The 25,748-nt window shown below is 50.4% G+C and overlaps 1 protein-coding gene and 1 long non-coding RNA gene across 4 annotated transcripts; one reads left to right on the forward strand and one right to left on the reverse strand.

The window, feature by feature from the left end:
• Window positions 1-717: 717 nt before the first annotated feature.
• LOC138841121 (uncharacterized) lies at window positions 718-3,269 on the reverse strand. Its single transcript, XR_011376325.1, has 3 exons — window positions 2,917-3,269; window positions 1,059-1,089; window positions 718-950 (listed from the first exon to the last, which is right to left on the reverse strand). It is a non-coding gene; the product is annotated as an uncharacterized lncRNA (long non-coding RNA).
• On the forward strand, window positions 2,925-24,744 carry Slc41a1 (solute carrier family 41 member 1). 3 transcript variants are annotated; one of them, XM_070041659.1, is made up of 11 exons: window positions 2,925-2,968; window positions 5,456-6,469; window positions 13,589-13,696; window positions 14,703-14,774; window positions 15,435-15,579; window positions 15,716-15,862; window positions 16,675-16,822; window positions 18,283-18,362; window positions 19,546-19,680; window positions 19,983-20,131; window positions 22,293-24,744. In XM_070041659.1, the coding sequence occupies exons 2-11, from the start codon at window positions 6,095-6,097 to the stop codon at window positions 22,476-22,478; spliced, it is 1,545 nt and encodes a 514-aa protein (XP_069897760.1). In that variant the 5' UTR covers window positions 2,925-2,968; window positions 5,456-6,094; the 3' UTR covers window positions 22,479-24,744. The 3 variants fall into 3 exon arrangements, with proteins under 3 accessions (XP_069897760.1, XP_069897759.1, XP_069897761.1); XM_070041658.1 differs by lacking the exon at window positions 2,925-2,968 and adding an exon at window positions 3,447-3,847; XM_070041660.1 differs by lacking the exon at window positions 2,925-2,968 and adding an exon at window positions 4,154-4,216.
• Window positions 24,745-25,748: the final 1,004 nt, after the last annotated feature.

The following is a 25,748-nucleotide window of genomic DNA, read 5'->3' on the forward strand; positions in this document are numbered from 1 at the left end:
GAGGAGAAACAAGAAAAAAGGAGGGGGAAGGACAGGGGAGGGGGAGATGGAGGGAGGAGGGAAAGAAAGAGGAGGATAGAACACTGAAGAGAAAGACAGCAAGTAAATAGTGCTGCAGGATTCACAAAGACTTCATGAAGAACAACGCCCTTCTCATATTCCAGAATGGATATTCTACAATGGCCATGTGGAAGTTAAAACGAAAGCAGGGGGGGGGGGGGGAAGATAACAGTAGAGGTGTACAATGAGATGTAGGTATAAGACTGCAACCAAAGTACCAGCAATCTCTTTTGGAGCTCAAACTTCTTCTAGGTATAAAAGAGGATGGGACAAAAACATGTCATGAGGTAGAAGGAAGGCCAACATGACCTTTGAGAGTTTCCTGTCATGTGAAGGTCACCACAACAATGCTCAGAGACCCTCACTCTCATCTTGACACCCCCAACCAAGTCTCTCCTTCTGGAGTTTCTGACTGGCTTGCTACCTGCTGCTAGTTCCTGTCTTTTCATCTGTGACCTCTGCTCCCTACATCTGTGCTTCTCACTTCAGACCATAGCTATTTCTGCTCTTTTAGTATAGAAGGGTTGGAGTATCTTCCTCTTCCCAAAGTCACAGCTTGCTGAGGTGAAAGGCAATGTGCTTCTCCTAGGCTCTCTTGGTGTTTAACTCTAGGCATCAGCACAACAAAAGGCACACTACATACCTCCTCTACCTCATTCAGCCTTCATTTAACAGTTTATTTAGCACCCACTATGTGCCAGGAGCCAGGGATATATGGTAGTGATAGAGATGACAGTCTTACCCCAGTGGTCAGTGCAGCAGACTCCATGTTGAGCAGATTCCCAAGCCAGGACAGACTTAGGTGTTTGGGAGCTGCAATTCTGAAATTACTGAGTATATCTGGAAAGGCTTGGCTGTACGCATATATTCATAGAAATATTCTGCAATTCCTATAACCAAAAAAGAGCCATATTTGAGGTATCTGCAGAACCACTACAAGGCAATAAGATACAAAGCTTAAAGACTGGGAGACATGGCTCCAGTGATAAAGTGCCTACCTATCAAGCATGATGTCCCAAGTTCAAACCCCTGTACTGAAAAAAAAAAAAAAGTTTAAAGACCTAATGCTTGAATAACTATCCAAAAGGCAGATACATATATGAAATGGTGGCCAATTTCATTGGTTACCAGGGGAATACAAATTTAAACACCAATGTAATACCACTATTAATTCACCCACCAGAATGGCTAAAATTTTTAATCTTTTTAGATTGACAACACCAAGTGTTAGTAAGGATAAAGAGCACACAGAACACCAGGCATTGCTGGCAGGATTATGGATTAATACACACTGGAAAATTGTTTAGGAGATTTACTAGAGCTAAACACATGCCTGTGGAAACAATGGCCCACTAATTTTGTTCCTGTATATATTCCCAATAGAAGTGGGAACACAAGTGCACCAAAGGACACGAACAAAATAACCACAATTGCTATAACTACAGAGAACCCAAATGCCCATCCACAGAATAGATATATTGTAGTATATCCATTTCAGTGGTCTACTATACAGCAATGAACATCAATCAACTACTGCTATCACATTGCCAATTAGTCTTCTAAACATAGTACTGAGAGAAGTCATACAAAATAATTATTAAATGGTTCTGTTGGTATAAAGTTCAAAGGCAGGCCAGCATAACTAGTTTATAATAATAGGCAGAAGTAGCCATTGTGGAGTAGTGACCAAGATTTAAATAGGAGGACTTCTCAGGTGCTGAGAATGATTTAACTCATGATCTGATTGGTAGCGATCTGGGTCGGGTCACTGTGTCATAGTATTGGGTTTTATGCAATTTCCCATATGTCTGGTGCGCTTCAACTTGAAGAAACAGAAGAGGGGAACTCGTGGTGTTTTCAGATTGTAAAAAAAGAAATGGAAAATGGGAAGGAATAGTAGAGAGACCAAGATCTTATACACAGATACTGACTGCAGAACTGTGGCAAGATTAAAGGAGACTGGTGAATGTTGCAGGGCAGACCTTGTCTCCAGAAACATCAGCTTTAATTCTCCACCCAATCCCACCCCTATTCACAAACTTGATCCTTCTGGAGAATCACTAGTGTTTGCCAGTCTAAGAGCAACTTCTGTCTCCAGGCAGACTCAAGCCTTTGAAGCCAAAAACCGGCTTCAAAGACACTGACATTTGCTTTGCTAGGCCCTGTGAGACATCAGGCCCTTGATGCAAATGGGCAACTGCTGAACTAGGAGTACTGGAGTGGGGGGCGGGGTATGTGTGTCGTAGTCTACAGGAATGACCAGCAGGGGCTGCCGCGTGCTCCTATGTTGTCCACGTGTGCCCAAAGCTCCACCGCCAGCCCTGTCTCCCCTGCCCAGGCACATCCCTGCTTCAAACCCCGTACCGGGGGGCTGGAGGCATGCTGGAATGGGCCCCCTGTGCCACTTTTCCGGGAGGAAGGGGACAGGAAGGAACCAATGGTCACAGGTTCCACTCACAAGAGGGAAAAACCTGGGAGTGGGGGGTTCCTTTATGGAGGAGGTCACATGCCCTGCACAAAAACATCCCGAAGAGAACTGGTACTGACTGAGTTGGCGCCGGGGGGGGGGGGTGAAGACACCCCAGGGAGGAGGCGGCACCGCGAGCGGGGGACGCCCGTCTCGGATCCCACAAGGCGCGTCAGGGAAAGTTGGACTTCATTTCGCCCAGGATGGAGACAACTCCCTCACCCCCACGGCGGCCACGAGGCTCGAGGGAGGGTCAACGGAAGCCAGGTGATGCGTGTGGGACCTCGGCCTGGAGTCCGGCCAGGCCCGTCCCCACCCCTCCCAAGGCCGGGACTTTATTAAGGCAGGAGACGTCAGGGGGGAGCCATTAGCTCCGAGGAACGCGAGACCTGGCGGGAGCGCGAGGCGACCAGCCTGCCGAGAGGAGTCGGGTCCAAGAAGGTAAGGGACGGTTGGGTCCGGGTCCTGGGCTCGGAGAAGGCCACGGGAGCGCGGCCGGCGGGCCGCCCCAGCAGGGACGGTCTTCGGGAAGGCCCGGGGCTCGAAGGAAACGCTCGAGATGCCGGGCGGCCGCGCAGGCGCGCGTCCGGATGCCGGGCTCGGGGAGCGGGCGCGAGGGGTGGTGCGCCGGACCGCCAGCGCCGAGCCGCGGGGAACCCGGAGCCACCGGCCGATGGGCGCTGGGACCCGCGAGCCCGCGGCACCGAGCCCGCTCTCAGTTCCCGTCACTCCGCGCCGCTTGCGTTTTCCCCGCACGCCCTTCCTCCAGCGCAATGAGCGAAGGAAAGGGGCGGGGCGGTCCTGGGCACGCCCCCCTCTCCGGCGTCTGATTGGCTGTTGCGGTTGTCTATCTAGAATCTATTTTTTTTTGGATGGAATGGGCGGAGAGGGGAGGGGGAGGGTTACCACCCAGTCTGCCCCAGATCACGTTTGCCACCGGCAGCCAACCAGTCGTGCCCAAGTCCGCGGGCAAGAAGCGATTGGGGGCGAGTGAGCTGGGCGCCCCAGTCTCCGTCCGGGTGCCCCCTCCCGCGCCGGCCCGGGGAGGTATATCCTGCTCTCCCCGCTACCCCCGCCCCGACCCCGGTGGAAGCGGAGCGGCGGCCTCGCTGAAACGCAGAAGCGAAATGTAGCGCGCCGGGGGTCGCGGCTGGACGCTCGCCTTGGCTGGGGGTGTGGGGGGGGGAGCACGCGGGGGGCCGAGGAGGACTGCCGCGGAGGAGAGGAGTGATGAGAAGAGGGGGTACCCTGCACCCCCCGAGACCACGGGCCCCTGCTGCCACTCGCCAGGCGCCCCCCTTCCTCCCGAGCGAGGGGCAGGTCAGTGCTGTCGGGTCTGGGGGGGGGCCGGGGGGGGGCGGGAGCTCTGGCGCGCAGCGCATTTGCTGAGTCCGGTCGTGGAGAGACCGCCGCGGCCACCCAGTTAACTCTCCCCCCACCCCACCCCGCCCGGGGCTGGGGAGACTCAACCCGGTCTTTGAAGAGGGGATAGGGTGTCCCAGAGCCTGAGGCCCATCCGAAGTCTCTGCCCTTACTTGGGGTGTCGGATGCGGGACCGGCTTTCTTCCTGCGAGCTCCCCTCTCAGGTTAATGGGCCGGCCAGGAAGACAGGAGGGGCAGGACCGTCAGGTTTTAGAGGACGCAGGAACTTTTGCTGGCGGTGGACTCAGTGTTCCTCCTGGCTCTCTAGTAAGGATCTCTGAAAGAACCACCGTGTAGGGGGTTAAGGGGGCTGGAAAAGGGGGTCCTGGCTGGTGACGAAGTTGCTAGGAAGAGGACACAGTTCCCTGGGGGGAGTGCCTGGAGTTTGACTCAGACTTTCCCCGAACTGGAGTTGACTCAATACTTAGGGGCACGTTCACCCCACCTGTGGAAACCCTCTCTAAAGTTTAGTGATTTTTTTTTAACTTGTTAGCACCCTCCCGGTGAAATGAAATAGGGTGACATTCAGGAGGGGCGGGGGAGCGATTCCCTTCCTTCTGGCTCCCTCAGGACAGCTGAGAAACAGGATTTAGGTTTGTTGTTTTTTGTTTGAGTTTTTCTGTTTGTTTTGAAGAATTCTCCTTTATCTGTTAGTAACTGGGGAGGGGGGGATGCGGGTGCTGAGGAGCCTAGGCTACTGAAATGTGTGGATAACAATAACCACTCATTTTGCATCTGTCCCTTCAAAGGGAGGTAACTGCCTTGGGCCTATCTGACCACAGGCTCACAGGGCCAAGGGTAGAGGGAGAGAAGCAGACAGAAGCCTGGACCGGAGTCAGCCTCTGGCCTTTTTGTAACACTGTTCACTCTCAAGGGCAGGAGTGGGCAGGCCTCTGGCTCTTCGCCATGGTCTGGCAGGCTTGCCCCACTACTTGGGGAGCTATCCTTATTTTCTTTTTTTCTCAGGGCGTTTAGGGGTCTAGGGGCCTTTACTCTCGGTGGTGAGCCTCGTCGTTTATTGGCCCTGCAGCTGTCTTGCTCTTGCTGTTTTGTGGTGATAAACAGTCATCTTCTGTAGTGGGGTGGCTGTGTGACGCATTTGAGACTGAACTTCTAACTTAACCTGTGGAGGGACCACACTTAGCAAATCCTTCATTCTTAATGGGATTCCAGAAAGGATCTCCCTGAGGCTATTCCTGCCCACCCTGGGTCATTGAGAAGATAGTGCCAACACCTCTTGGTCAGGATCTTCCTGTGGAGCAATAGGTTATTGATGAGTTGGGAGGAAGGTGATGGTAGAGCCTCCAGGTGTAGAAGTGCAAGGCAGAATTGTTAATGAAAAGATAAGGGCAAATAGTGACCTCCATAACAAACTGCTATCTGCCTTGGGGAAGGATTCCCCCTGTAGGAGCTGTTCTTTATAGTAACATGCCCTTCCTCTCCCTCTTTCTTTCTCTCTCTCTCTGTCCCTTACCTCTCTCTTCTCTCTCCCCCTTCCTACATAAGGTTCTCCATACAGATTCTTGTGACTTTAATGACCAGGCAACTGGGGAGGTACAAGGTCTTTCCAGGAAGGGAGGAAATCTCTGGAAGAGAGGGGAAAGACAGACGCCACTGCCTTGGGACAAGCCGAGCCTGGGGTGCTGTGGGAAGCTGAAGGAGGAGACCAGCAGGAGCAGCAGGAAGAAAGCCCAGCCTTTGGTGGAGGTTGTGTTCTTGACCATCTGAGCTCAGTCCACTTCTGACAAGAGGGGCCACCTCGGGGGGCACTCAAGACTTGGGTTGGTTGGGCCCTTTCCCTCTGGATGCCCTCTACTCCACTCCGAGGACCCTACACTGAGAACCAAAGATATCCCCCAGGCACAGCACTGGCCAGCCGGAGGAGGGCATCTGCACCCCTAGTGGCCGGCCACTGGTCTGGTGAGGATTTGCTTGTTTCCCTCCAGCCCACGGCTGCAGTGCTTGATGGGGCTGCCTGTTGGCGGATCAGTTTTTGCAGTGCCCGGTAGGAGCCGAGCCGTGGGAAGAGGTCCTGCGGCATCCGAGCCTGGGTTTGCCCCAAGACTAAGTTCTTTCTCAAGTTAGAAAGGGAGAGAGAAAGCAAAGAAAAGGAAAGTTCTCCCCCTCCCCTCCTCCCTGCCCGTCATGTCCTCTAAGCCGGAGCCGAAGGACGTCCACCAGCTGAACGGGACTGGCCCAACTCCCTCTCCCAGCTCTTCTGATGGCCCCGGGCGAGAGCCCTTGGCTGGGACCTCAGAATTCCTGGGGCCTGATGGGGCTGGGGTGGAGGTGGTGGTGATTGAGTCTCGGGCCAACGCCAAGGGGGTTCGGGAGGAGGACGCCCTGCTGGAGAATGGAAGCCAGAGCAACGAAAGTGACGACGTCAGCACCGACCGTGGCCCTGCACCACCCTCCCCTCTCAAGGAGACCTCCTTCTCCATCGGCCTGCAAGTGCTCTTCCCCTTCCTCCTGGCAGGCTTCGGAACGGTGGCTGCTGGCATGGTGTTGGACATCGTGCAGGTAAGCCCCTAGTCCAATGTCTTCTGCCTGGAAGCCCACAGGGCTGCCCTTTGTCTCCTGGCAACTATGACTCTTGGACCTCCCTCTCTACCTCTCTGTCAGAAGCAGCTGCTGCTTCCTAGAATACCATTTCCCTTTGGATCGTGTCTTTGGTTTCTTCATGGTCTTGTTACTTTCTATAGAAGTGTCAAGGAAGCTGAGTAGTCCTGGGGAGGTGGGCAGAGCAGTAGCATAAATGGTTCCAGAGAATAGATCTAATAGAGGAGAGAGACTGTTGCTTTCCATATCCTCTGAGCACTCCTGCTGAGTCCAGCTTAGTAGGCCATACCTAGATATGGCTCTCTTTCTTTCCCCTTGAGGTTTCAAGGGTGCCCAGGGTAAGAAGCTCAGTTTCAAGTCTCTCCTCCATTCCCCTGCTGGGCAGGAATTTATTCAGCTGCCAAAGAGGGTCTCAGATGAAGTGAGATAGCTCTTAAAGGCATTTTGCATTGCTCATCTTCTAGCAACTTTGGCATGGTCTTTTTAGGGAATAGGGATGGTCACAGGCTGTCTGATGCATGCCTAGAAGACTTGATTTAACAAGACCTGAAAGAAATCATTATGACCCTTGGATGGGAACAAATTGTAATGAGAACTGGACAGAACTATCTCTCCTCCTTGCTCCTGACTTGTCTGTCATGAACCTGCTCTGGGCAAAAAGAGCTCTTTATGAGACTACCAGGTAGTGTGAGTGATCAAAGTTGGCAGGTCCTGGAAGCCAAGAGCCAGGGACATGCTATATTTAGTGAAATGTGAGTTAGGATTTACCAGAACCTCCAGGCTAGAAAGATAAAGTCTTGTTTCTAGGTAAGAGTTTTGAAGCACAATCATTGTGTTATCAATGTATTGCCAAATGCTGGCTGTATTCTAGGTACTCTGAGAAATACAGAAGCAGGAGGAAATGTGGCTGTGTTGCTGGGGATCTCTTAGGATTCCCTGACTATGATAGTCCCTAGAGGAACCCAGAGCTGAGCTTTACCTCCCCTGGGTCAAGCCAACACTTACAAACCACAATTTAGTGACTACTGGCATGGCTTCCTGTGCCTATGTCCTAGAAGATTGAGGATGGTTTGTTCTAGATACCCTCAGGACTGTCCTTATAGACCCTGAGCTCATCAGGAGAACCCTATCTTTGGTTGCTAATGAGAATGGTGTTTGCTAATGAAAATGGTTATGTCAAAGTGCAGATACTACCTCTCTTGCCCTCAAGCCGGTTATTGTGAAATGCTTTCTATAGGGAGGTTAAGAAGCCAGCCGGATTGGGCACTGGTGGCTCATGCCTATAATCCTAACCACTCAGGAGGCTGAGATCTGAGGATCATGGTTTGAAGCCAGCCCAGTCAGGAAAGTCTGTGAGACTCTTTTCTCCAACTAAGCATCAAAAGAGCCAGAAGTGAAACAGTGGCTAAAGTGATGGAGGGCTAGACTTGAGTGGGAAGAAATGCTCCAGTACAGCACCCAGGCCCCTGGACTGGCACACAAAAAATAAAGAAGAAGAAGAAGCCAACCCGGGGCTTTGGTTTTTCCTAGTAGCTACCCCTCCTCCTCAGTCAGTTAGCAAGGAGAGGGAGAGGAAAAGAAACTGGGGTTACTGTTCCCTCACTTCTTCATGCTTTCCCCGTGGCCCTGGTTCTAAATTGGTACCTACAGAGAGGTGCAGGGCTGGAACTGCAGCCCAATGGTAGAGTGCTTGTCTAGTTTCTATAGGCCCTGGTTTTGATCCCCAGCACTAGGGGAAAAAAAGTAGCAGAGAGTTAGCAGTGATGCCGAACCAGGGTCTTGTGATGAACTGGGGAGGGTTGTCTTACTTTCTGGGAAGTCATAATGATAGTGGGGAAGTGTTTGGGGGAATGTTCTGTAGGCCTACATAAGAAAGGAAGCCCTACTCATCTCCATTTTGTAGCTAGGGCAACTATGAAAACTTGTCCCTGTTCATCCATATCCAGAGCCTGAGATATTACCTTGTTGCTTTTTGTAAGGCCATTATTTGGAGACTCTGATAGAAGCCCACTGTTTTTGTCTTCCTCTAAAGAACACAGCACTTGAATTGGCAACAATTGGTATTAGCTTTTGGCAACAATTGGTATTAGCTTTTGAAGTGAAGGAGGACAAAAATTCTTAGAGGGGGAAGAGACGGATCTACCCACCAACTTCCCACACAGAAGAGGGTTCCAGAGCTGGAATGCCCTCTGAAGTCCCCCCTCCCCCACCGCCTCCAGAGACTGGGACATTCAAGGCCTAGGTGATAGGGGCTGCCCATTGTGCCCACAGAGAGCCAGCACTTGCCCTCAGTACAACACCTCAGCTCACTCCAGAGCTAGGGTCCAGTTGGTGCCGTTGACAATGGCTTATTTGTCCCTGTCCTCCTCCCTCAGCCTTCCCACCACAGCTGGGCTGGAGCAGGGCCTGCAAATGGCTGCAGCAGGATCACGGGAGGGGAGGAGCAGAGAAGGACTTGGGCAAAGGACCACAGAGATTCTTAGTCCACATCCAAGGGAATTGAGGGGTGACACAAAACAAGCAGGATGTTTTCTAAAGATTCCTATCTATATTCTCCCTTCCCAGGCTAAGTTGGTTTTGAACCGAGAGTCGGAAAGTACCTAACAGCCAGGGGCCATCTGGAGGAGGTGCCTATACAGAGAGTCCCAGTGTCTCAGAGAAGCTGAACAGAAATCTGTGTGGGTCTCCATTCATATGCCTCCTTTCAGGGCCTCACTGCTGCTAAAGACCTGATCTCTTCCTGGAAGATCCATTTCTTGTCTGCCTCTTGGCTCCACTATGTATACATGGCAGCTTCTGCATTGAAATAAGGAGCTAGGCACTTGACGGGGTGGAAGAAAATGACCCAACTGCATTCTGCTCCACCATCATGTCTGGCAGTTCTTGTGGCAGTTAGAAAGGAAGCAGGCGTGGGCCCAGTGCTGGCTTCAGAAGGGACTGGATGTGAGCCCCATGCCTTGCAGCCCAGTCTTCACCAGCCCAGGCTGTTACAGGTGCTGTTCCCTTTTTCTTCCTAGTTTTTGTGAGGGATAGGGGTGGCAGGAGATGGCGCGCTACCTTTCAGAACTCCCAGCTAGATTAGGACAGGAAGACTGCAAGTCCTTATTTTAACCCACTGTGTACTGGCCAAGGATACAATGGTAGTAGACTTTCTCTAGGATAGATTCTTCCACCTCTGTGTATTGAGAAGAGTCTACAAAGAAGGAAGTGGGTGGCACCGTGGCCTCCGGTGGCAGAGTGGGCGGGAAGCAGTCCTCCTGCAGCTGGCCTGCTCCAGTAGCTGCCAGCATTCCTGGCAGGACGCTCGGATCCCGTCTCCCTTGATCACCCTTCTGCTCTTCCTGTCTCTGCCTTCAGCTTTCTTATTCTTTGTACAGCCCTGTACAAAGAACTGAAGCCACAGTTAGATGGAGACTGGAGTTCCTGTGATCTGACCAGACCCAGACCTACTCTAAAAGGTCCCCTGTGGCCCAGCTTCCTAGATCCTGTGCAATCTGCTACCTAGAGCTGTATTTGGTGATTCAGTCATCTGAATATCTTGATTCCATCTTTCCTCCTGGGCCCTGACTTTCTGCCCTTCCACTGTCCTACTGGAGCAGAATGCTTGGAAGGCAGGTGGACATGGATATATGAAGCAGAGGAGGTGAAGGCTGGAAGAGGCAGGTTGTGTAGACAAGGAAGAGGCACCAACAGGGCCTCCAACATGTGAGACCTAAGGCAATTGCTCTGAATCCGGATTGGTTTTGAGTCTAGGGGGATCAATCTCATCCCTTACTTCAAAATTGTCAGGGACTAACGAGCTCTCACCCCCAAGGAAAGAGAAAGATAGAACAAGGGGGCTACATGCCTGAGAAACTAAATCTATAGGTCCTCTGCCCTTCAGGGCAGGCCTTCCTGGACCCTTTCCCAGCACAGCAAGGCAGGAAGGTGTGGGTGGTAGCTTGGCTGGTAGCTTAGCTGACTCGTTTGACTTCAGAGGCAAAAACTCCCAGCCAGGATGAACAGGGTGGGCCTTGTGTAGGCCAGAGTAGAAAGAATAGCTACACACTGTCCTTGCCACATCCTACTTTCTCCTAACCTCAGGACCTCCCTGTGTCCTGGGCTGGTTCCACGTCACCAGCCTTCCAGCTCTTCTTCCCAGAGTCCTGTATGTGCCTGCCTGAGCTGCATCTTTGAGAGAGTTTGGTGGGTAGAAAAGAATGTGTATGGAGGAATTAGCTATTCTGGCCCAAGTGCTGGCTTGGGCCTTGCTGGGTCTGAGGTCAGATAATGTGAGCTGTAGGCTGTATTTTGTGAGTGTTAGGAAGACTTCTGCATGGGGCTGTTAGTGTCATGGCTCAGTGTCCTTGCCTGTTTCATGAAGTTACTAAACCCCATGCCTTCCCGATACTCTTGTAGTTAAAAGGAGAGGGCTGGCTGGGGGTGGGGAAGGGGGAGAGGAGGAGGGAGATTTGGGAGTTGTTATAGTAGCAACTAGAGGGCTTTAACCTTTTATACATTTTGTGTTTTAATTAAGACAAGCAGTATTCCTTAAACAATTTAGAAACTATTTCTTGCGTGCCCTGAGAGTGTCTCCTTTTGGGTCCTTCACTTTGCCCCCCATACATGCATGTATCTGCTGCATTCACCCACCTGGGGAAGGAGTGTTCAAGGAACATGGAAGCAGGTGTAGTATTTGGGGCTCCGATGAGATGCAGGACTCTGCAAGGAGCTTCCAAAGCTCACAGTCAGCACCCTTGTCAGCAGAGGGAAGAAAGGAGGGACTTCTCTTTGGCGCTGCTTATCTAGTTTAGGAGTAAGGAAGAGGCTCTAGGAAGTTGGATCCCAGGGGTATACACCAGCCACGCCCAGGAATAATACTCCTTGAGCTCCCCAGTGCTGAGGGGGCTCACTGGGGCTGCTTCGAAGGTGAGACAGGATAGGCACACATATGTGTCCACACAAACACACACACACCAAGGATTAGAGCTCTTTTTCTGGCTGCTTGAAAGCTCAGGCACTGCTCTTGAGGTGGGAGTGCCTCCTCCCATCAGACTTTTCAGAGAGAGGCTTCCTTAAGGAGAATCGTAGGGGCTTCAGGAGACCACAAGATGAATTGTAGGTCAAGGAGCGCAGACAAGGGCATGCTCCAGCCCTGATGGCATGAGCCCTCCCCCAGCATTCCCAGATCCTACAAAGAACTCTGATGAGAAAATGAGAGGTCCTTTCCTTATGGGAACCAGCCAGTGTCCACTCTGATAGTCTTGCACAACTCTATTGTTGGTGTTTCTTGTTATGTTAAAAGATGCATAACTTAAGATTTGTGATTTTAAGCATTGTGTGTGTGTATATATATACATATATATATATATACTGGAGCTTGAAATCTATTGCCTCTTACTCAGTTTGTATGCTCTTGTCTGGTGCTCTAACACTTAAACCATGTCTCCAGTTTAGTTTTTTTGGCTGATTAACTAGAGTCTCTTGGATTTTTCTGCCCAGGCTGGCTACAAACTGTGATCCTCTAAGCCTTAGACTCCTGAGTAGCTAGGATTATAGGTTTAACCACCATTAAGAATGAAAGTATACAGAGGTAGGATTGCAAGATGATAGGGAAGTTTAATTTATTGAGACACTGCCTTACTGTTTCTCACAGTGGTTACGTTTTACAACCCCACAAACATTGTACAAGAGTTCCAATCTCCACAGCTGTGCCAAAACTTGTTATTTTCTTTTTGCTTGCTTGCTTATTTTTTGTTATTGTTTATTTTTGTGCCAGTTCTAAGGCTTGAACTCAAGGCCTGGGTGTTGTCCCTCAGCTCTTTTACTCAAGGCTAGTGCTCTATCACTTGAACCAAACTCCACTTCCCATTTTTTGTGGTTAATTGGAAATAAGAGTCTCTAGGACTTTATCCTGCTAGGGCTGGCTTCAAGCCAAGATTCTCAAATCTCAGCTTCCTGAGTGAGTAGCTAGGATTACAGGCATGAGCCACTGATACCCAACTTGTTTTATACTGGTCATCCTAATGAGTATGAGGTATTATGAGATTGGTTTTCCTTGGCAACCTTGCTCATCTTTTAGAGCAAAGTAGCAAAGTAGTAGTTGGAATGGTCTTTAGAGCCTATCTGATCTGGCCCCTGAATGGAACATTGTAGAAAGAAGCTTGAGGTCCTTACACCTTATTGAGGTCCCCAGCTGGCAGTGTGAGGGGGCCCATTGGGGAAATAGCATGAGGTCCTCTCTGCATCTCTTGTAGGAGATCAAGGCTCTCAGTCTAGGGCTCTCACCTAGTACAACTTTCTGTCTCCCAACCACCATACCCAGACCAACCTGTATACACCTGCCCATCCTCCATCTCCAAACCTAGAAGCTTTCCATTCTTAAAACAAATAAAGCAAACCACACAGCCAGCCAAAGAAATTGGCAAGAGAGCCAGGACTGATTGTCCCAGGACAAAAAGCCACGTCTTAACTACTAGGCCAGGGCTCTTCCTACAGAGATACACCTGCTTCTGGCTTAGAGATTGAGGAGGGTCTGCAGGGAGAGGGAGTGCACAGGAGGAATCAAAAGCCCCTTGCAGACCAGCATTCAGATCTGGGGTTCAGAACCTACTCAGGAGAGTTGCTGTGGCTGAGGCCCAAAACCCTTGGAGATAGAAACCAAACAAATGCTCTAATCTTCCCCAGTCCCGTGGAGCCCAGCTCTCCACAGCTGAGACAACATCACCCAAGGCCAAGACCACAGAGAAACTGGGCTAAAGGCAAAAGAGCCAGGGAGTGTGAATTGAGGTGGGATCACAAAGGGATCTGGGTCCTAAGGAAGCTTGGAGTGGCTTCACTATGTATTTCTAGCACTCTCTCCTGCCTGCATTAAAGCACTCAGAGCCTGACCCAGGGGTCTCCCTTGTTCTGGAACGGGAAACAGAACTGTGCTATTTGGAATCCACGAGCTTACACTGCTAGTATGGCTCTTGAAGGAAAGGTGGTTGGTGTACTCACTCCTGCTGCTCCTGTTTCCTCCCCCCACACACACACACTGTTCAGCTCCAACACCAGCCCTTTGGGGCACTGAAACTCTTGGGCTCTGTTTTCACCTTGTAGCACTGGGAGGTCTTCCAGAAGGTGACGGAGGTCTTCATCCTGGTGCCTGCACTGCTGGGACTTAAGGGGAACCTGGAAATGACCCTGGCTTCAAGGCTGTCCACTGCAGTGAGTGTCCTGTCTGGGAGTAGGAGGCTCAGAGAGGACTGGGCAGCACTGACACTGGGAGGTGGCTACTCTACTGCCTGGGGAGTAGGCTGGAAAGGAAGGAAGGACCTGGCTGGGCAGGTATAGGGAGATCCCAGGCTGGGTGTCCTGCTCCTGGGACGGGGCTTCCTACCCAGAGTGATTCCCAGATTCTGTTTCTGGATAGCTCAGCCATCCCTGGATGCCTGCCCCACCCCCTACCTCGCAACCTACCTCGTGACTGTTTGTACAGCTTTGACAGGCGGGCATCATGCTGGTCCCTCCATCCGCACAGGTGGGGGCCTCCTCTGATCTCCTGCCCTACTCTGCAGCTGGGCAGGAGTTGAGCCAGACCCTTCCAGCCCGCTCCCAGTCTCCTCCCAGCCATTCCCTTTCCCCACCCCAGCTTGTTCTTTAAGGAAATATAGGGAGGAGCTGCTTATTAGTCCCACCTTCCTTAACACTGTAGAAGATAAGACACATGGAGTGAGAGCAAGAGACTCAGGAGGCCATGGATATCCCTGCATGGCCAGGAGTCAAGAGAAAGGCAGCCATCCTCACCCACTCCAACATACTCTTTCCTACTCCCCCATGCCACCCACTCCTCCCCATGCACTTGCAGCCTCAGCCCTATGCTAGCTGCCAATCTGTCCATCCCTAGGAGAGCAAGCTGCTGCAGAGCCGGAGCTGAGTCTTGCTGACCCAAGCAGGAGTAGGCTGCCCAAATAAGCAAAGGAGGCAGAGGATGCAATCTGGCTCAGCTTTGCCTGCAAAACAGAGTAACACACTTGCCTTGAGAGCCCACGTCCCACCCCTCTAAGCTGCAGAAGCTCTGGCTTGTTAAATCTCTCCTTTCACCCCCAAACACTTTCATGTCCTGGTCCTAGAGTCAGCCATGTACACTGTGCTTTCAACCAGGCAGGGATGATAGATGGAGCCCAGGCCTTCTCCAGCCTACAACTCCATGTTTCCCCATTTCCTCTCCCAGGCCAACATTGGACAAATGGACACACCCAAGGAGCTCTGGCGGATGATCACTGGCAATATGGCCCTCATCCAGGTAGGAGAATAGGGTCAGGAGCAGCTTGTACTTTAAGGGAAATACAGGGAGAAATAATCATTCCCACCTCTTAAGCTTTTCCTTTAGTCAGGAAAGTCTGTAGAGCTAAGATCAGCTGATTCCTGAGTGGGATCTCTAGCATCTGCAAAGTAGCTCTAGGAGGTAACCAGTTACCCAGGAAAATGGCCTGTGTGGGAAGAGCCCTACCATCTCCCACGTCCCATGTCTAGGCTGCAGGTAGTACAGAAGCCTCTTGAGTCCTTGCAGATCTTGGCAATAAGAGCAGGCTCAGGAGTGCTGACACGCCCTCTGCCATTCTAGTCCCATCTCCTCAGGAGGCCACACAGCCTGGGACTCTTTCCCCTTTGAGTCCCAAATGTTGACTGGACTGAAGCCTCTGGTTTGTTGATCTTTGGTCCATCTCCCAAGGAACACCCAGTCACACATCCTGGTCTCCTGCTGTGTGCACTGACCAGTACTAATGTCTGGTGTGAAGCTAAATAAATAAAGACATCCTTCCAGTGGGGAGACTGGACAATCCAGTCCATCCTATGCCTGGGGCGGGCTGCTGAGGCCAGCAGGAAGTCCCCTGAGTGCTCAGGGAACCCAGCTAGGGAGCCCTGTGTTCCAGGCTTGCCCTGTCACCACACCTCTTCTCAGGTGCAGGCCACGGTGGTGGGCTTCCTGGCATCCATCGCAGCTGTCGTCTTTGGCTGGATCCCTGATGGCCACTTTAGTATCCCGCATGCCTTCCTGCTGTGTGCCAGCAGTGTGGCCACAGCCTTCATTGCCTCCCTGGTGCTGGGTAAGAAAGGGGAGGGGGCACGGGAGTAAAGAGGAGGCCCACAAGGTGTTAACTGCACCCTGGTACCTCAACTCTCTGTCGATATCCCTTTATCTCGTCTCCCCCTCTGCCTGCCCGGCTTCTCCTTCCTCACCAGGTATGATCATGATTGGAGTCATCATCGGCTCTCGAAAGATTGGGATCAACCCAGACAATGTGGCCACACCCATTGCTGCCAGCCTGGGCGACCTCATCACCTTGGCACTGCTCTCAGGCATCAGCTGGGGACTCTACCTGGAACTGAGTGAGGCTCAGGCCACTGAGAATGGCTCAGCTGGACTTTGGGGTGGGCTGGGAGAGATGGGGGTCATTTGCAAACGTGCAAGGATGTCTTCTATGTTCTTAGCCATTTGGTGTGAACAGTTTATAATAACTCCTAATCTTAGCCGGGCGCTGGTGGCTCACACCTGTAATCCTAGCTACTCAGGAGGCTGAGATCTGAGGATCGCGGTTCAAAGCCAGCCCGGGCAGGAGAGACCGTGAGACTCCTATCTCCAATAAACCACCAGAAAACCGGAAGTGGCGCTGTAGCTCAAGTGGTAGAGCGCTCGCCTTGAGCTGAAGAGCTGAGGGACAGCGCTCAGGCCCAGAGTTCAAGCCCCACGACCGACAAAAAAAAACAACTCCTAATCTTAGAAAAGTACTGATCGCAACAGCTAGTGCTGCAGGGAGAATACCAGAAATCTGTGCCTGCCTGGTCCTATGGATCTTGCTTCTCTTGGAGGGGTGAGACAAAAAGAAAGCAAAAGCTGGAATCTACTTGTAAACCAAAGAAGTGGGTAGGAGGTAGTAGTTTCTGGGATCAGATCAGAAGACCTAGAAGCTACTCTCTGCCTCTAATGAGTTTGGCTCTGGGATAGCTCTCTACCTTGGTTTCCTTCTCTGTAAAATGGAAGGCAAGCCCTACCTACTACCTGGACTTACAGTAAAGATAAAATGTTACAGCTATTTAGTGTAGTATCACTGTTGATCTCTAGGGACATTTTCAGGCAGAGTCAAGGGAAGCTGGAAGCAAGAACCACAGAGCTCATCTCGCTCTTGTCTCTGCCTTCCCAGAGCACTGGCGATACATCTATCCTCTAGTGTGTGCCTTCTTCGTGGCCCTGCTGCCTGTCTGGGTGGTGTTGGCCCGCCGGAGCCCAGCCACAAGGGAGGTGTTATACTCAGGCTGGGAGCCTGTCATCATTGCCATGGCCATCAGCAGGTAAGAGAGGACCCCTATACCCTTCCATCTGCCAACAATTTCATTTTCAACCTTGGAGAGAAGAGGTAGGAAGCAGACCCCTAGAAATGCATTTAAGAGTATACCAGTCATATGTCTTTCTATTACTAGTGATAGGAACCATCTGAATTGAGATTCTTTCCAAAACAAGGTATATTTGCTTTGGGAACTAAAAAAATACAGGTAGAGCCTGGCACTGGTGGCTCACACCTATAATCTTAGCTGCTCAGGAGGCTGAGATCTGAGCATCATGGTTCAAAGCCAGCCTGGGCAGGAAAGTCCATGAGACTCTTATCTCCAATTAACTACCAGAAAACCGGAAGTGGTGCTGTGGCTCAAAGTGGTAGAATGGTAGCCTTGAGCAAAAGAGTTCAGGAACAGCGCCCAGGTCCCAGATTCAAGCCCCCTGACCTACCAAAAGGAAAAAGCACAGGTGGATCCAAGGGCACATACGATATTAGTGACCCAGGACTCACCTTCTCTCACTTCTGCTTTTCTCTGTTATGACCTACAGCCGAGATTTACACTTTTTTTTTCCAGCCCAGGTCTCCCTAATTGGCCCCAAATGACCTCAACTTGTGATCCTCTTGCCTCCACCTCCTAAGTGTAAGGATTACAGATGTGCACTCGCACATCTGGCCTGGCTCACAATTTTTTGTCCCCTATCAGTTCCAATGAGAAGACAGATTCTTTCCCCCAATAGTTCCACAGAATCCTAGAATAGAATTTCTTTGGTTCTTATATGGTCACATGTTTATTCTTTTTTTCTTTTTTCTTTTTTTTGTCAGTCATGGGGCTTGAATTCTGGGCCTGGGCGCTGTCCCTGCGCTCTTCAGCTCAAGGCCAGTCAGTGCTCTACCACTTGAGCCGCAGCACCACTTCCAGTTTTCTGGTGGTTAATTGGAGATAAGAATCTCACAGACTTTCCTTGCTTGGGCTGGCTTTGAACTGTGATCCTCAGATCTCAACCTCCTGAGTAGCTAGGATTAGAGGCACCTGGCTGTAATGAATTTGAAATCAGTGCCTGGCAACATGTTTGTTCTTGAACCAGTCACTATGGCCTTGGGACTGCAATACTCTGATTGAATGGCCTGGATCCTAGGCATTATTGAAGCAGTATTACCTGGTCCACAATGACTAAGCTTGAGAGAGGTGATTCTGGTTAAAGCTTAGTGCTTTTACCAGAAAGGAAGATAAGTACCTAGTAGGCAGAACGACAGGAAATCCTGCAGCAGCTCTTCTAGCCAACTTAGAGGGAAGGTACGGTGGTGGTTGTCCAGCCCAGCACCACCAGCTCTTGGGGCACTGTGCCAAGTCAGGAGGTTATAAGCAGCAGCCAATTCTGTCATGCTGCCCTGTGTCCCCAAGGCTAGCCAGGCCTGTGCTTCTTAACTTCAGAGCAGAGCCCTTCAGTGGTCTTTGTGTTATTTTGGTCTTTGTAGTGTGGGAGGCCTCATCTTGGACAAGACTGTCTCAGACCCCAACTTTGCAGGGATGGCTGTCTTCACACCTGTGATTAATGGTGAGGTCTTGGCATCAGCTGCTGGGGGGGAGGGGAGATGGGCAGAGGAAGAGGACTTACAGGATTGTCTGTCGGTCAGCATTCCATCAGACAAGAGAGTTCAAGACTAATAAAAGAGCTGCCCTGGAGGTGGGAACTGAATAAAAGAGCTAACAGTTTTTGAGGCACTCAGAGATTAGCAGCCACAAAGCTTCTAGTCCTGAAGTGCCAAGGGGACCTAGAAATCAGAACTCAAGTGAGAGATCTCTATCCCTCTCAGCAATAACCCCTCCCAAAAGAACAGGGAGGAAAGCTGAGCACTTGTGGCTCATGCCTATAATCCTAGCTAAACAGGAGGCTGAGATCTGACTTGAAATCAGCAAATAGAAGTAGAGGTGTGGCTCAAGTGGTAGAGCACCACTATTGGCCAGAAATGCAAATGAGAGAGAAGGGCCCTGAGTTCAAGCCCTGGTATACAGAGAGAGAGGGGGGAGGGGAGAGTCCAGAAAGACCTTCTCTTACCTACTGCTTACCTGCCCAAACCTGAGCAAAAGCAGCCAGCAAGGTGGCTAGGGGATGTACAAGGCTTTAAAAGTCAGCTTCCTGCCAGGCGCTGGTGGCTCACGCCTGTAATCCTAGCTACTCAGGAGGCTGAGATCTGAGGATCGCGGTTCAAAGCCAGCCCGGGCAGGAGAGACCGTGAGACTCCTATCTCCAATAAACCACCAGAAAACCGGAAGTGGCACTGTAGCTCAAGTGGTAGAGCGCTCGCCTTGAGCTGAAGAGCTGAGGGACAGCGCCCAGGCCCAGAGTTCAAGCCCCACGACCGACAAAAAAAAAAAAAAAAAGTCAGCTTCCTAAACCAGGCACTCATGGCTCATTCCTGTAATTCTAGCTACTCAGGCGGCTGAGGTCTGAAGATCATGATTCCAAGTAGGCCTGGGCAGGAAAATCCATGAGGCTCGTATCTCCAACTAAGCACCAGAAAACCAGACGTGGATCTGTGGCTTAAAGTGGTAGAGCACTAGCCTTGAGCAAAGAGCTCAGGGACAGCGCCCAGGCCCTGAGTTCAAGCCCCATGACAAAAAAAAAAAAAAAGCCTCCTAGAGTTCAGGGCACAACTGGAGTGCAGGGTCTAGATTGAAGTGTGAAGGCAAACAGACTAACCAGCAAGCCCCCCAGTCTGAGTCCTCTGTCTCCTCAGGTGTTGGGGGCAATCTGGTGGCTGTGCAGGCCAGCCGCATCTCCACCTTTCTCCACATGAATGGGATGCCAGGGGAGAACTCTGAGCAAGTTCCTCGCCGCTGCCCCAGCCCATGCACCACCTTCTTCAGTCCAGGTAATGGCAGAGGCTCAGCCTTGGGGTCCATTTCTGCCCTGAAGAAGAGGATCTACAGTTGTGAGTTTTATTTAAATAACAGCTGGGTCGCAGATCCCAAGTTTTTCTCTGTTGGGCTGTGCCGGCAATTTTGAAGAGCACAGCCTGGGCAGGAAAGGACAGCCGCAAAGCTGAGGACCCCATGGTGGGCAGAGATGGGCAGCTGTCTGCTGTCCTCGACTGTAATGTGGGCCCTCCTGACTGACTTTCTAGGACCAAGGTTCCTCTCCCTGTCCCTCACACCCTCTCTCCTCTGGTCCCAGATGTGAATTCCCGTTCGGCTCGGGTCCTCTTCCTCCTTGTGGTCCCAGGACACCTGGTGTTCCTCTACACCATCAGCTGTATGCAGGGTGGGCACACCACCCTCACACTCATCTTTATCATCTTCTACATGACAGCTGCACTGCTCCAGGTATGACCCGGCCAGAGCATGGCCACAGGGAGAGTCTGAGACCACCTGCACGCCCTGGAGAGAGGAGGCCCAGACACCCTGCCCACACCCGGGCAACAAATAAACACTAACAGGGCTCAGAATAGACTGTGGCTCCAGGAAAGGCTCTAACGTGTTATTTGACTTTAGTTGTTTCACTCCTCTGAGCCTCAGCTATCCATTTGCAAATTAAGGAGAATACAGACCAGAGGTTATGGTTTTGAGGTAGGTGCTCAACCTCCATCCCCCACCCCACTGATGGACCACAAAGCTCCACTTGCATGCAGGGCTTCATTTAAATAAAGGGTCCCACAGCTTAAAGCAGGAAAACCACTGTCCTAGATAAATCCTATTCGTAGGAGTTCATCCAGCCTCCCAGTTCTGTAATTTCAGGATACTTCCTCCCATGTATTATTGCATTTCATTCAGCCACTCACCTGTTGATAAACACTTATCCCTCCAATGTCAGAAAAGTCATGTGTTAGGAATCTTTGCAAGGGCCGGCCTGAGAATCAACCATATGTTGTTTCCCAACAACAGCTCCCCAAATTGCCACGCTCCCTTGCATAGGGGAACAGGTGCCTACCCTTGGGAAAGGGGAGCTTGTGGAAGCTTTCAGTTCATCTGTAGGCCTAGTTAGATGATGAGTCTTGGCTCCATTGCCCTTTGTGCATCCCCTAGGGGAATACTCTCCATCGGACTTTCTTCTCTAGATCTGTGGAGGCGCAAAGTGTGACACCTGATCCCAATAAAGTTCTTTCAAATCCCTTTACCACTTCCAGCGTGAGTCCCAGGGCTGCTCAGGAGGCTAGATATTAGAACAGCTGCTGCCATTCAGGGGTATGCCCAAATGCCCCCTGGCCATGCTCTTTATTTGGGGCTCCTACAGCTGCTAGAAAGGGTGTGAAGTTATGATATACTGCACCTCCCTCAGGCCTGGGGCCACAGACATACAGGGCAGCTGTGTGCAGGACAAAGGAAATGTGAAGGGTGGTAGAACTGCAACCACCTGGCTCCCTTAGAGGACAGGGGAGCAACTGGGTTTGTCTAAAAATAGTCACCAAGTCTGCCTTCTGGCTCCTTGCACGTGGGTCTTTTAGGGCAGAATTTTCATACCACAGTATTTGCAAAGTACATTCAAGAGAGAAACCTCTCAGCTGACTGTTGGAGTTTCACCATGAGAATCCACTTCATTCTCACACAGATGCAGTTATTTAGAAAGCCCAATGTCAGGCATTGTTGCAAGCCTGCCCAGACACTGTGTTCTAGATCAAGTGGATCGCCAGTTTCAAAGTGCACGTGAATCTTGTTAAAACACAGATCCTGATTCAGGAGATCTGTTGTGAGGCCCAAGATGCTGCGTTCCTGACAGACATCTCCTAGCTGTGGTTGATGCTGCTCATTCTGGGCCCCACTAGCAAGACTCGGATCTTGACCATTCCCCATTATCTGTAGTAATAGAGAGTAAGCAAAGGAGCACAGAGAATCAAAGCAAACGAGAATCCAGAATCTATTTGGAATTGATATTCATTGGAATCTGCTTTATATTTAGCCCACTTATTCGAGATTCTGTTTGCCTAGGATTAGTGTTAAAATAAACTTGCATTCTTTGAGCCCACAACATCAGAATGGAAAGGGTCAGGAGAAAGCAGCTTGGGATAAGCAAGTGTTACTCAGACAACCATGTTGGCAGCGGCCTCAAACACTAACCTTTTATCTTTCTGCCCAGAGAAGAAATCTCTGTAGGAGAAGCTGACTCCAACTGCCAGCCTCCTGCTAGGCTCCTGGAGAGGCCACCATGGCAGGAATTTGTGAACTAGAATAGGCTGACCCAGAATGAGAGGCAAGAAGGCTGAATTCCTGCATGGGTAGGATTTAGATTAGGAAACCTCCGGTTTAGTAAATTTGAGAGAGGAGAATGTGGTGCTGGAGTGAGCCAGCAGCAACTTCCTTTCTCCTGAGCTTTCACTTTGTCCTGTTGTTATTTGTGGGATAGAAAGATGAACGTACAAAAGGTTAGCCTGGTGGGAAGGTGAGCTGTCCCAGCACAAGCCTTGCAAGACACTGAAAGGGTACAATCCTGTGGCCTCTGGCTCCCCCTGGAGAGAGGGGATGGCTATAGGCGGCCCTTCTGTCTCTCCAGGTTCTGATCCTCCTGTACATCGCAGACTGGATGGTGCATTGGATGTGGGGCCGGGGCCTGGACCCAGACAACTTCTCCATCCCGTACTTGACTGCCCTAGGGGATCTGCTGGGCACTGGGCTCCTGGCACTCAGCTTCCATGTCCTCTGGCTCATTGGGGATCGAGACACGGATGTTGGGGACTAGCATGGCCAGTCAACCCTTTCCCCATCCCTCTGCACTTTCTCTTTGGAATTTTGTCTTTTGTTCCTTTACCCCTCCCCCCACCCCCACCCCCCTCTCCACACTTTCTGGACATCTCCACTTTGATACCAAATTCTCATTATTTTCAATGGGAATTTTTATGCATTGAGCCAAGTTTGGATAGCAAGAATTCAGGAAGAACAGATGGGCTGAGATGAGCAGTACAAGTAGACTTGAGACAATCACCAAGTGCAATTCCATAGTGGGTGCCTCCAGGCGGGGTAGACTGGGACAGGAGGTTCTGGCTGGGATGGGGAATATTAGGTTTAGCTTTAGTAACTTCAGTCTTGGCCCTAATGAGAAATCCTTTGGGAGTGAGCCTTGGTTTGGGGGTTCTGTTATTTTTTATTATTTTTTTTTCCTTTTTGGTTGAACAGAGGGATAGAAACACTCCTGTACATGAGCACCTACTTTTGTAGAAATGGACCAACTTCAGAGCACTGGGCAGAAAGCAGCTGTTTCAGGGCCCCTATAATCCTACCTTTTCCTTTTGTTCTGCCTTCTGAACCTCAACCCTCTGGCCCTCAGAAAGGAGTTGGGTGGACTGGCATGCCTCTTGCCTGACTGCCTGATCACTATCACTTGTTGACTGTCATCACATTCAGAAGGAAGTAAGCAGTGGCCTGAGCTCCTACAGGTTTCCCAAGCTCCACATCCTCCCTGGGCCCACAGGAACGAGTCTGTCTCTGTTCAACCCTCCTCTCTTAATTGTCTAAGTACTCCCTTCCCCAGAGCTTGCCTTCAGGAAGGGTTTCAAGATTAGGGACAGAGCGAAGGCAAGAGGAGAATTAACTTGGAAGTCAGGCAATCAGGGCTGTTTTATTGCTGCTGTTTCTCCTGAAGACTTTATCTTGTGATTACCTTGGCCTCTGTCTCTTCCTAAAAGCCCTCTTTGTGTTGTGTCCTGGAGGTCAGTTGTCCTCTCTCTTGACTCCTGCTCCCCTTCAGACACTCATCATTCATTCATTCATTCAGCAAATACACAGCCTCCCCAAGATGAGCTCTTCTGCAGGCATGGTCTGAAATCAGTTCACTAACCAGTATTTATTGAGTACCTGCTGTGTGCTGGCACTGATGAGCCAGTGGTTAAGGAATTATAGCTTTAACCTCTCCTCATTCCCCAGGTTACAGAGGCCACTTGCCCTTTCCAGTCTGGCAGAGAACATTCCCCTGCATTGTAGGTATTTGTGTCAACTTTCACCAAGATAGCTTTTGCTTTGTTCTCCCTCCAGATTCGTTTTGCTAGCTCCAGCAGCCCCATTGTTCTCTAAACTACCCTTCCTCACCTTCTCTTCCCTCCACTTCTCCTCACTATATAAAAAGAGGATTTAGAACAATAAGCTGGATCTCAACCAGATGCTTCTCCATCTCTGCCTAGCAGAATGGGGGAAGAGCAAGCCTCTGCCACTTCCCCAGGCACTAATTCAGAAAGCTATCCACACTCAACATGCAAATGTGGGCACTGATATGCAGATTTTACTAACCTGTGTCAACAGCTTCCCCATAAACCCTCCCTTCTCTCGGTCAAGAAATCACCTAAGCAATGGCCCTATTTTTACCAGCACCATGCCTTACCCCAGGAGCTTACCCTGGGCCTTTAGAAACTCTTTTCTCCCTCATTTCCTCCCAGGGCACCTCTGGAATCATAGAACCCTAGACTTGGAAAGAATTGTAGAGGTTTTCTAGTCAGAGTTCTGTCCAGCAGAATTCATTAACACCAGCCTGGGCTTGTTTCTGCTCCTCCCTCTGACCTCCTTTCATCTTTCCTCCCCTCCTCCAAACACTTGCACACAGACTTTTATACAGGCACTAAATTCTGAGGCTGTGCCCTGTCCCACCACTCACTCCATCCTGTGTCTGGAGTTTGGCCAGGCTGTCCTGGAGACTCTGGAATGTCCCTCCCTTCTCCTTTGCCTAGCAAGCAGGAAGGTCGGTGTGCCCCAGGCTCAGTGGAAGCAGAGGAGGACTGTGGGCTGAGGGGGAAGGAAAAGGAAGTTGACTTCAATGGAAGAGTAATTTCTTTCCTCCTAATTGCACCAACCACATATACTTTTGGCCTGGCTGCAAGGAATATTGGTTTACTCTTGTATCCTTCAAAAGTTACAGAACTGTGTCATAAGAGAATTATTTATAGTTACTATAACTGAATTGACAGATGTCAACTTAACTGATAAATTATATTTGGTAAAATAAAGAGGACGTTTATTTAGATGGTTTGTGTGCCTGTGTATCTCATGAAAAATCTTCAGTGGTTTTCTTGGGCCCCCTCTGGTAGCCAGAAAACAAAGAGAGATAGGAAGGGACTGGTGTTCCACAATCCAATTTGAGTGACATAAAGCCTCCCATTAGTCCCCATCCTATAATAATTTACACCACACTGAGGAACAAGCCTTTGCCAAGTGTGCCATGAGGAGGCATTCAGGTGCAAATTATAACAGTGGAGCAGCAATGTAGCTCAATGACTAGGCAATGTCAGCTGACGCTGGGCGATGGCAAGGAAGCAGCAGATGGAAGGGGCATTAAATCAAGCTTTGGAGGGTGCTGAAGAATTGGCCTAGCAGACTGAGGAGAAAGACATCTTGCAAAGAGAACCATGAGCTAAGCGAGGAAGTGAGCCTAGTGCTTTGGGGGAGACTTAGCTCATTTCCAAAAGCCTGGTATGCCTGGCTCAGGCCTATAATCCTAGCTACTCAGGAGACTGAGATCTGAGGATCTCAGTTCTAAGCCAGCCCAAGCAGGAAAGGACCTGAGACTCTTATCTCCAATTAACTACTAGAAAAAACTAAGGCCCAGATAACGTTCTAGACTTGAGCAAAAAAGCTCTCAGGCCCTGAGTTAAAACTCCAGAAGTGACCAAAAAAAAAAAAAAAAAAAACCAGCCTGGCTTGCTGAGGGTGATGGCACCACCTCTGAGAAATATTTGTGATAAGACAGCTGCAAAAGGGCAGACTCGGAGCCTACCCACTGCAGACAGCCCCACAATGTTAGATGGTATAAACTGGGTGTTAAACGATTGCTCAGAAACCAGCCTTTGTGATAGCCCTGGGTCTAAAACTAACTGACATATGTTAATAAGGCTATTCTGGGTCGATGAAAAATGGCTTGTTAATTATTTATATGATGTTTTTACTATACAGTATAGTATACCATGCAGTAGACTTAAATAATAGCCCATTTACAACCTCAGTATTATCTCTGATAGCGGTGAGGTAG

This window comes from Dipodomys merriami, unplaced genomic scaffold, assembly GCF_024711535.1.
Source record: "Dipodomys merriami isolate MVZ:Mamm:240054 unplaced genomic scaffold, mDipMer1.0.p SCAF_31, whole genome shotgun sequence".
Classification (NCBI taxonomy): Eukaryota; Metazoa; Chordata; class Mammalia; order Rodentia; family Heteromyidae; genus Dipodomys; species Dipodomys merriami.